This window comes from Arvicanthis niloticus, chromosome 6 (assembly GCF_011762505.2).
Source record: "Arvicanthis niloticus isolate mArvNil1 chromosome 6, mArvNil1.pat.X, whole genome shotgun sequence".
NCBI lineage: Eukaryota > Metazoa > Chordata > Mammalia > Rodentia > Muridae > Arvicanthis > Arvicanthis niloticus.
The window spans coordinates 1,759,314-1,768,933 of record NC_047663.1 but is presented as its reverse complement, the minus strand read 5'-3'; the positions used below and the strand labels follow the sequence as shown (position 1 = coordinate 1,768,933).

The 9,620-nt window shown below is 50.5% G+C and overlaps 1 protein-coding gene across 7 annotated transcripts in view; it reads left to right on the top strand.

The window, feature by feature from the left end:
• Nucleotides 1-942: 942 nt before the first annotated feature.
• Aspscr1 (ASPSCR1 tether for SLC2A4, UBX domain containing) overlaps nt 943-9,620 on the top strand; it is a 35,031-nt gene continuing 26,353 nt past the window's right edge. Inside the window, exons 1-4 of one of the 7 annotated variants that reach the window (XM_076935310.1) lie at nt 943-1,117; nt 2,063-2,118; nt 5,321-5,435; nt 6,530-6,630. In XM_076935310.1, the coding sequence (XP_076791425.1) occupies nt 1,016-1,117; nt 2,063-2,118; nt 5,321-5,435; nt 6,530-6,630 (374 nt within the window). In that variant the 5' untranslated portion in view covers nt 943-1,015. Of the gene's footprint in view, nt 1,118-1,272; nt 1,507-2,062; nt 2,119-5,320; nt 5,530-6,529; nt 6,631-8,020; nt 8,059-8,131; nt 8,164-9,620 lie in introns of those variants that run through there. The other 6 variants (XM_076935307.1, XM_034507137.2, XM_076935313.1 and 3 more) reach the window with 6 other exon arrangements.

The following is a 9,620-nucleotide window of genomic DNA, read 5'->3' as shown; positions in this document are numbered from 1 at the left end:
GGTTTTTTTTTTTTTTTTTTTTTTCTTATTTTAAATGTTGGTGTGTAAAAAAGAAAGGAAGTTACCAAAGGGGACTAGGGAAGGTGTGCAGCTCAGTGAGAGTCTAAGGTTGCACAGAACCACGTAAACTCTTCACATTCTTTTTCCCATGCAGGAGGTGTCCATGTTTGTCAATACACAGGTGTGACACAGACCTTGTACACCAGCTTCTCCACTCTCAGATTTAAGAGATTTTTACAACAATCCCAAGGACCACAAGTATCTTACTTTCCTTGCCTTCATGGTGACAAACTAAGAGAGGGCCTAAAAATCAAGAAGGAGAGAACAGATATGCACACAGACACCATAGCATGCCTGTACCTCCTCTTCCACAGACACGCAATAAAAAACACACAAAATATAACTATTATTCTATTTCAAGACAGGGTTTCTCTGAGTAGCTTTGGTTATCCTGCAACTCATTCTGTAGACCATGTTGGTCTTGAACTCAGGAATCTGTTTATGCCTCTCAAGTACCGGTATTAAAGGCTTGTGTTACCACACCAGGCTCAATAAAATATTTTTCAAAAAGCTTGTCACCATGTGAAGATGATGACCACAGGGACGTTTAAAAGGGTGACAGAGGCAGGATCGTTACTTAACGGAGTAGGTACAAAGACCGACTCTGGTGTGGGCATACCCTGCACTTGGTGGCAGACAGGTAGCTGGTGGGCCCCAGGCAGCATAGCTTTCTTGCAGGCGGTCTCCGGAGCACGGAGGCTCCCAGGAACATGTGTCTCAGGATGAAGAGACAGTGCCCCAGACAGAAGAGTGTTCCCTCCGGGGAGGAGGAGCCTCTGGACCGCGCCGTCGGGACGCCTGTGCTTCAGCAAGGCAGAGCTAGGGCGCCGGGGGCGGAGTCTGGGGCGGGCCCGGAAGCGAGTCGGCCCCGCCCCCAAGGCCGCGTGGCCGTGCGTCCCGGCTGTTGCGGATAAAGTTGTTTGAGGCGAGCCGGCTGCGGTCACGTGAGCGGAAGATGGCGGCCCCGGCGGGCGGCGGGGGCTCCGCGGTGTCGGTGCTGGCCCCAAACGGGCGGCGCCACACGGTGAAGGTGACGCCGAGCACCGTGCTGCTGCAGGTGCGGCCGCCGGCCCGGGTGGGGAACGGGCGGATGGGTGGACCGGCAGACCTCCCGGGGTCGCCGCGTCAGGGCCCGCCCCTGCGGTTGCTCCCAGGGCGGCGGGGCGGGGCCTGAGGCAGCCAATGAACGCCTTTCGCGCGACTGCCCGCCCCATCCTCTGGCGCAATGCTCGGGCTGGGTCCCGGGGGCGGGGCGGGGTACTCGGAGGCGCGTTTCCCGAGCATAGTGGGGTCCACGCACCCCACTAACAGGGTCGTGCCGTGCGACACCCAGAGTCTTCGGCGCTTGCCCGAATCCAGCCTTCTCGGCCACCGGGAAGAGTGACGTTCCTTCCTGCTGAGCTCAGGGGCGTCCCTCCGGACCCTAGGGCCTCTCTGTTCCCGGAAGTGAATTTTGCTAAGTCACTCACTGCTTTTGATTGTTGCTGCTCGTGACCTCGTGTGAATTATACCTGTTTATTAAACCTCTGTTGTTAGGTTGCAAAGGCGTACACGATTCATAACTGGCAGGAGCATATAGGGTGACATAGGGAACCCAGTTCAAAAGTGAGGTTCTGCCATATCTTAACACAGCCCCATAGCCCTTTGTAAGGACCCATTTGGAGCTGCGCTCATGTAGAGGAGGATTCTGGTCATGCAGCAGTCGCACAAAGATACCAGGCCACAGAGTGGCCATGGACACAAAGTAGTCCCAGTAAGGCAGAATTATATTTGTAGGTAGAACTGGAGGCCACGCAGGGCCTAGAACATGGGACCAGGGATGGACAGGCTGGGCCATAGTTGGAGGAGTAAGTCAGTAATGAGTCCCCAGCAGGAAGGCGGAGAGTAGACAGGATTTGCATGTACAGTTTGCTTGGACCTGTTGAATGGGATGTTTGGTGGGTTGGCCAGTGTGCCTACCAGTTGAGGTCCACATAGGCTTTACTGACCATTTGTCCCATAGGTACTAGAAGATACATGCCGGCGGCAGGACTTCAACCCTAGTGAATACGACCTGAAGTGAGTTTGCTTGGACTCAGCTGTGGGCTTCTCGTCCACCTGGTCCTTTTCTCAACACATATACTATCTCTGCCTTGGAAGCGCCCCCCTTGGGCACTTTAAAACAACAGAAGTTTATTCTCACCCAGTTCTGGATGTAAAGTCCAAACTGACCAAAATGTGGCTGTGCTCCCCACTCCCCCCAAGACAGAGATTCTTTGTATAGTCCTGGCTGACCTGGAATTCACTTTGTAGACCAGGCTGGCCTCAAACTCATAGAGATCCTCCTGCCTCTGCCTCCCAAGTGCTGGGATTAAAGACCCCATCTCTACCCCTGTGGGTATTCTCTTGAATGTTCTAGGAAAGAGGACTTATCTCTTTCAGCTGGCTGTTCAGGTGTTCCTTGGCTTGTGACTGCATCATTGTTACCTGTGCCTTGATCTTCAAATGGCCCAAAACCCAGGTCACTGGGTTCAGGGTCCTCTGCTCAGTCCAGGGTGGTCTCATTTAATTTACTCCCTTCGCCTACATTCATAAATACCTGAGACAAATGAGGTCATTTTCATAGGTTTTAGGGCAAGAACAGTGATGTCTCTTTTGAGGCGCACTGTCTAAGCCCCGTGCAGGGTTTTGGCTGTTCGAGTGTGTAAGTTCCTGGTAGGACAGAGGGATGGGTAGAAGGCTGTAAACGAATGGTCACCCTCCAGCTGCTGGAGTTCTCCATGTCTGGGTCTCTGTCAGGGTGTTAGTACAAAGAGAGGGGTCCTCCACCAGCTCCTCGGATCCGGCCATAGAAGGGATTGCAGGTTTCTGTCTTATGTATAGCTTTTCACCTTGGAGACATGCTTTCATAACATTGTCCTAACACAAGAGCCCACTCTTGTGGTCTTTCCCATGCTGTCATATGGGCTTTCTAGGAAGAAGTTTCTTGGAAAAGATATCTGTATCAGGCTATTCCAGTCTCTGGCTCCCATTCCGGCCTTCTAAGAATCCCAGAACATGTGCTCTGAGTGGCAGACTCTCCTACAGTATCCTGTCACAGAGCTTTGTGCCAGCTCTGTTCTGTTAACCTACCTGCCTGTGGCCCACGTGGTGGTGTCTGGTTAGAGCAGTGGTTGATTTGAACCAGCTCTTCTACAACAGTGCGTTGCTCTGCCCTTGTCTCTCCTCTCCATCCTCCATCCACAACTGTGATTTGTTTAAGAACTGCTCCCACTGCCCTGGCTGCTGCCTGGCTGTGAGCAGAGTGGCCTCTCCTCTCCACCCATTGTTCTTGGCTCTTAGGCCTGTTGTCCTGGTTCACACTAGCATTTTCTATGGAGTTTGCTGGTTTTGAACCTCTGTTGAGGATTGGGATCAACAATGAATGACCAGTCAGAGTCGGCAGATAAGAACCAGCTGAGGAGTCTGTCTTGTTCTCAGTTTCTCTCCCTCCCTCCCCCTCCTCCTCTTTCTTGACCTCCATCTCTCCTGTTTCTTTTGTGAGAACCTGTGTAGGCCTGGCTGGCTTTGAGCTCACAGAGATCCTCTTGCTAGTACCTCCTGAGTATTGGGATTAAAGGGGTGTGCTACTATACCTGGCTTGTTGTCAGTTCTTCCAAACACCCTTGGGCTTTATTAACAGGTCACAGTCCAGAAAACTGTTATTTCCAACAGTGTGGGCTAGTCACTGTGTATATTCAAAAGTGGTTGGCCATAGACCATATATAAACAATTCACACAGATTTGTTTGTCCAGCTCTGTAGTTTCCTGTTGCTCTCCCTCAGTCCTTGAGTGGCCCATGCATAGTTATAAGGCATGCAGCTTTGTGTTTTCAGAGCTTTGGGCGGGGCTTCTCTTAGACATGTGAACTGTAGCAGGTGTAGTTCTCATTCCCAAAGAGTCTTGGGACCTAAGGCTGTGGGTCAGGAAGAGAAGGCTACTGGGTGGAGGCCATGGCCCTTCCCTGGTGATTCCCCAGTGGTACTGAGGAGCCACTTACCCTTTTCTTCCAAGGGACAGGTATTGGCTTCCTGTCGGCCCATCGTGGAATGCCAGGAGCCATGCATCAAGGTCCAGGACTGCCTTTGTGTGGCCTGAAGTGTCATTCAGTTCTCCAGCCTGGGCAGACATCTTGGAGGCTGTTTGCTATATGTGCTTGAGCCTTCACTGACTTCCAGATCTCTTGCTCCTTCAGTGCTTCTGAGAAACCAGTTGTTTAAAGTCCCTACAAGGCCTTGGGGCCTCCCTGCTCAGGAAGCCAAGGAGGTTTCAGGCTTGCCTTGTCCTCCAGTGGGCAGGGGAGGGGGGTCCTGGCATCCACATCAGTCTTTCTTTATTGGTTGGAAGGCACTGAGCTAGCTCTCTTTAGGCCTTCCTGCACCCAAACCCCTCAGGACTTAAGCAGAGAGGTCATGGCTAATGTGACTGTCTGGTCTGGATGTCTATAAGGACATTGGGCTGGGCTGTCCCAGAGGTGGTTTGTAGGATCTGCCTGCTATGCTTGCCTCATGCTCCTTTGGATAGCAGTGGGCAGGAGTTGTGGGGATGGGGTTTCTTGGTCTGGTGTATATTGCCTAAGTCTGAGCAACTTTGACAGTTGCAGCGGCAGAGGGTAGCCTGTCGCACTCACCTTGCTCTTGCTTGAGACAACTTTCTTTTTGTTTTTCCTTTACATTTTATACATGAGTTATGTATGCTGTGTGCATGCTGAGATGCTTGTGGAGGTCAGAGGACGACTTGCTGGAAAGTTCTTCTCTTGTACTATCATGTGGGGCAAGGTTTTACAACATCCAAGCTAGCCCCTATTCTCTGTGTAATCAAGATGACCTTGAACTCCTGATACTTCTGTGTCTACATCCTAAGAACTGGGAATACAGGCATGGGCCACTATGCCAGCGTTGTGCAATACTGGTGATTGAACCCAAGCCTCGTGCCTCTTAGGGTAGCACTGTACCAAATGCACTACAGTCTTAGGAGACAGCTAAGTCTCCTAACTAGTCTGAGAGTCACTGGGCCAGCATCTGCTATAGCATGCGTAGGCTCCACCCTTGCCTTTTGAAGCAGCTCATTCTGTTTTCTTCCTCTCCACATCCCTGCCAGCTCTGTGCCTAGCTAAAGGTCCCGATAGTCCAAGACTTCACCTCTTGTTTCTTCAGGTCCTGACTTTCTGCTCTCGTAGCCAGGGGAACAGCAGGCATGGGGCTGTGTCTTCCGGACAGTTATGGCTGTGTCTGTTCTGCAGATTTCAGAGGACCGTGCTTGACCTCTCTCTCCAGTGGAGATTTGCCAACCTGCCTAACAATGCCAAGCTGGAGATGGTGCCTGTGTCCCGTAGCCGAGAGGGGCCTGAGAACATAGTAGGTGTCCAGTTGTGAAGCACAGTGGTATTGCTTCTCTCTCTCTGCTGGGGCTGTGGAGCATTGGATGGTACTTCAGTGGGCTGACTGGAAGGTGTGTCAAAGCTTTGCTCATGGGCCTGAGAAGGGCTGGGAGGTCAAAGCAAGTCCTGGGATCCAGTCTGCCTTCCTCGATCAGGCTAGCATTGTATTTCGTGTTGGAATAACTCAGGACTGGGAGTGAAAACTTTTTTCCATTATGGAGGTTTTTTGTTTTTTGAGTTTTTAAAAATTGTGTTGTTTGTGATTTTGGTGAGGTTTATTGGTAGCATTTCCCTACCAGCTAGATGTTTCTGGTCTGAGATCCTGCATTGCTGTGTGGACATGGGTGACTTGCTTTCTAGCTGACCTCCAAAGCAACCTGCTTGCTTTGGCTCAGCTGCAACTGCCCACCAGTTGACAGCACGTAGAGCAGCAGTTAACCAGTGGGTCACAACGTCCTTGGGGTCAAATGACCCTTTTGCAGGGGCTGACTAGCAGATATATACTTTATGATTCATAGCTGTAGTGAAATTACAGTTAGTCACAATGGAATAATGTTGTGTGGGGGCCACAGCATGAGAAGCTATAGAAAAGGCTCGCAGCATTAGGAAGGGTCGACCGTCCACTGCTGAGGGATCAGGAGGACTTTCTCCACTTTGGGTTGCAGCTCACATTCCTAGTTGAAGAGATGGTTGTTAGTAATAAACAGAAGTCGAGAAAACACCAGGCATCAGTCTTCTGTGCTGGGTGATAAACTACCCTGAAGTTGGTGACATCTGACTAAATGTTCATATCTCACGGGATTCTGGGGCTGGGTCAGGGAGCAGCTCATCTTTGGTCTCCCAGAGAGGCTACACTGGTGCTGTCTGCAGCCTAGGTATGGGTAGTGGGACAGGGGTCATTTCCATGATGGCTCACTCACATGCAGCTGCATAAAGGTGCGTATGGGCTGGATGCTCCCCCACTCTTGGGAAGGAAGCCCCCTCAGGCATCACACCCCTCCTCAGTGTGTGTCTCCCCAGGAGGTGGGGAGGGTCGGTCTGCTTGTCTTTCTAATTAGGTATTCTCTTCAGGTTCGAATCGCAGTACAGCTGGATGACGGCTCCAGGTTGCAGGATGCTTTCTGTTCCCGACAGACCCTCTGGGAGCTTCTCAGCCATTTTGCACAGACCAGGTGAGCATTGGTGGGCAGATCCCAGGCTCTTTCCCGCCCCCTCCTGGCAGAGGTCTGAAACCTACACTGTGCTCTGGCCAGGGCCCTGGTTCTTCAGCGTTTGCATTCCTGACTGAGAAGACTGACTGGAGATGAGCATTGGGAGGCACTAGCAGCTCAGCTTTCCGGCCTGCTGGCCTCCTTGTCCTCCAAGAAGAGCAAGGCTATGCTCCCATCTTTGTGGGGACCCAAAAGATCCCAAGGGCTAGTGATGAGCTGCACAGGAGTTGAGATGTAGGATGTGTCTCCTATGTCCGTGAGACTTGTGTTTGGGAATCCTTGGTTAGAGTGAGCAAACAGCTGTTAAACCACTGCCTGGTCCTGGGACACTGCTTCATACCAATGAGTTCTCCTGATACTGATTCCGTTAGTTTTTGTTGATTAGTGGGTTAAATGTGATTCTGAAGTGTGTGCCGTAGTGTTTAAGTTCTCCTGTAGGTGGAAGTCTGTCTACTTTTTTAAGTTTTGATTTTTGTTTTTTGAGACAGGGTCTCTCTGTGTAGCTCTGGCTGCCCTGGAACTCTATCTGTAGACCAGGCTGGCCTTGAACTCAGATCTTCCTGCCTCTGCCTCTCGAGTGCTGACATTAAAGGTGTCCGCCACCACCACCCTGCAAATCTCAGCAAACAGAATAGAAGGAATAGTGTTTGCTTTGTGTTTGAAGTGGATTTAAGAATGAGTCAAGGTGGCTCAGTGGTTCAGAGCACTGGGAGGACATATTGGTGGTCACAGACATACATGTGAGCAAACACCAATGTACATAAAGTAAATTATTAAAAAGAAAAAAAAGTGAGTTTAAGCCTGGTGTTAGCAGTTGTGTAAATATTAGGCCTGCGATGCAATGGCCAGAGTGTGTGTTGGGCAGGCCTAGGCCTTGTCATGGCCTTTGAGTGCCGGTGAGACCATAAACATAACTGGTTAGAAAGGACCATGCAGGCTGTGGGTACGGCTTAGTAGGGAACACTTGTCAAGTGTGTTTAAGGCCCCACGTGCACGTACATACACATACGTACACACACGTACACTGCATTCTTCTGCTGGACATGGCTTATGCCCATAATCCAGGATACGGAGTTTGTGAGTTTCTGAGGCCAGCCTGGTCTACACAGTGAGTTACAGACCAACCTAAGTTATATAGTATGACCTTGTCTGCAAATTAAGGGAGGAAGGAAGGCATCAGTGTCGCTGACTGGCCAGTAGGCTGGTCGGCAGATAGGCAGGGTCGCTGACTGGCCAGTAGGCTGTTAGGTACAGTGAGAAGGAGTTGTTGGAATGGGAGGATACAGCAGCAGTTTGGGCTACCTCAGTATCGGCTTGTACCTCAGCCACAGTGTGGGTGACCTGGCCAGAGCACTGCTGCAACTACATGGGCTCCTCCTCATGGTCGTTGTGGGTATTGACTGACAGAGCCTGCGAGGTTGGGAATTGCTGCAGGCCTGAAATGCTTGCATCTGGCTTGAAATGTTGCTGCTGGCTGATGCTGGGCTGCTTAAGGTTGAGTTTTTGGGGGAGAGAATCTCTATATCCTTGGAGGGCAGAGGACAGGTTACACAGGGTCAGTTGGGTTGTTCAGCCTTCTGTGCCAGGTCACTCACTACAAAGCAGGTCCAGAGAACAGAGACTTCAGACTATGCCTAGCTGTATAGAACTTTCCAATGCTGAAGACTAGGTGACCCTGACTTGTTTAGTTCCGGTCAGTAGGCAGAAGACCCTTATCAAGGGATGCTGTGAAGCATACAGTCGGGATAGAGATGCCGCTGTTTTTATAGGGGAGGGCAGGCCTAGATAGACCCTGTGAGGGATAGAGCAGTGTCTTTAAGGCCTACTTGTGCTAAATTCTCCTCTTCCCAGAGTGTCATGGAAGAGTGAGGAGAGAACGGACAACCCTAGATGTGAAAGGTCCCAAGTTTACTCTACATATCCTTTAGGGAAATCTGTCGGTCTCCAAGGAAGGAACATGTAGACTGCATGCTAGGATGCTGGGCAGCTTTCCTCGAGGATCAGCAGGGCTGCTACAGATAAAACTAAGTGTCTGTGGGGAAAATGTCAGGAAAGATGGAAGGCCCAGAGAAAATGCCTCAGATCCAAAGTGCTTTTTCTAAGGGTTCCCCCAGGCTCACGGCTAGATCAAGACACCAAACATGGGCTGGGATCAAGACAACCAAACATGGGCTGCTTCTCCTTTGGTGTTCTGTCTGTCATCACAGGAGAATGAAGATGCAATGGCCCAGAGTATCTTGTAGTGTCTCCTGGGAGGGGCTGAAGGACTAGAGGAGGTGGGGAAGCACTGGTGTCTATATCCCTCAGGATGTGTTGACTCTTACACAATCATAGCATGATTCAGAAGACTGTGCAGCTCTGAAGTCAGTGCCTCTGGGCCCATGACAATTGACGTGTCTGTCCATGGGTATTACAGATCCTTTTTAAACATGGGAATATTGGATACAGTGATTTATAGCCATCTTTCTTTCATGGTACTGGAGATTGAGCCTAGGGCTTTGTCCGTAATACGCATGTGTTCTATCACCGAGTTATACATATCCTTAGCCTTTTTTCTTTCTTTTTTTTTTTTTAACTTCTTTTACTGTGTGTACGTTGTACTTGCCAATTCAGGAAGATTGGCTGTGCAGTAAGCCCTGGGGAGCCTTCAGTCCCTGTGTCCTGGCACTGGTATTACAGGTGTGTGCTACTATGCCCAGCTTCTGACATGACATCTGGGGTATTGGACTCAGCTTTTCATGTTTGTATAACAAACACTTTCCTGTCTAAGCCGTTCATTGCCCACTCCTTTTTACTTTGAGACAGGCTCTCACTTCTGTGTCCAGGCTGCCCTTGAATTTTCCCTGTAACCTAGGCAGGCCTTGAACGCAGAGGCTTCCCACCTCAGTCTCTTGCAGGCTTGGATGGTGTCGTCCTGTGCTGTCAGATCTTCCTTTTTTTGATTGTGATTG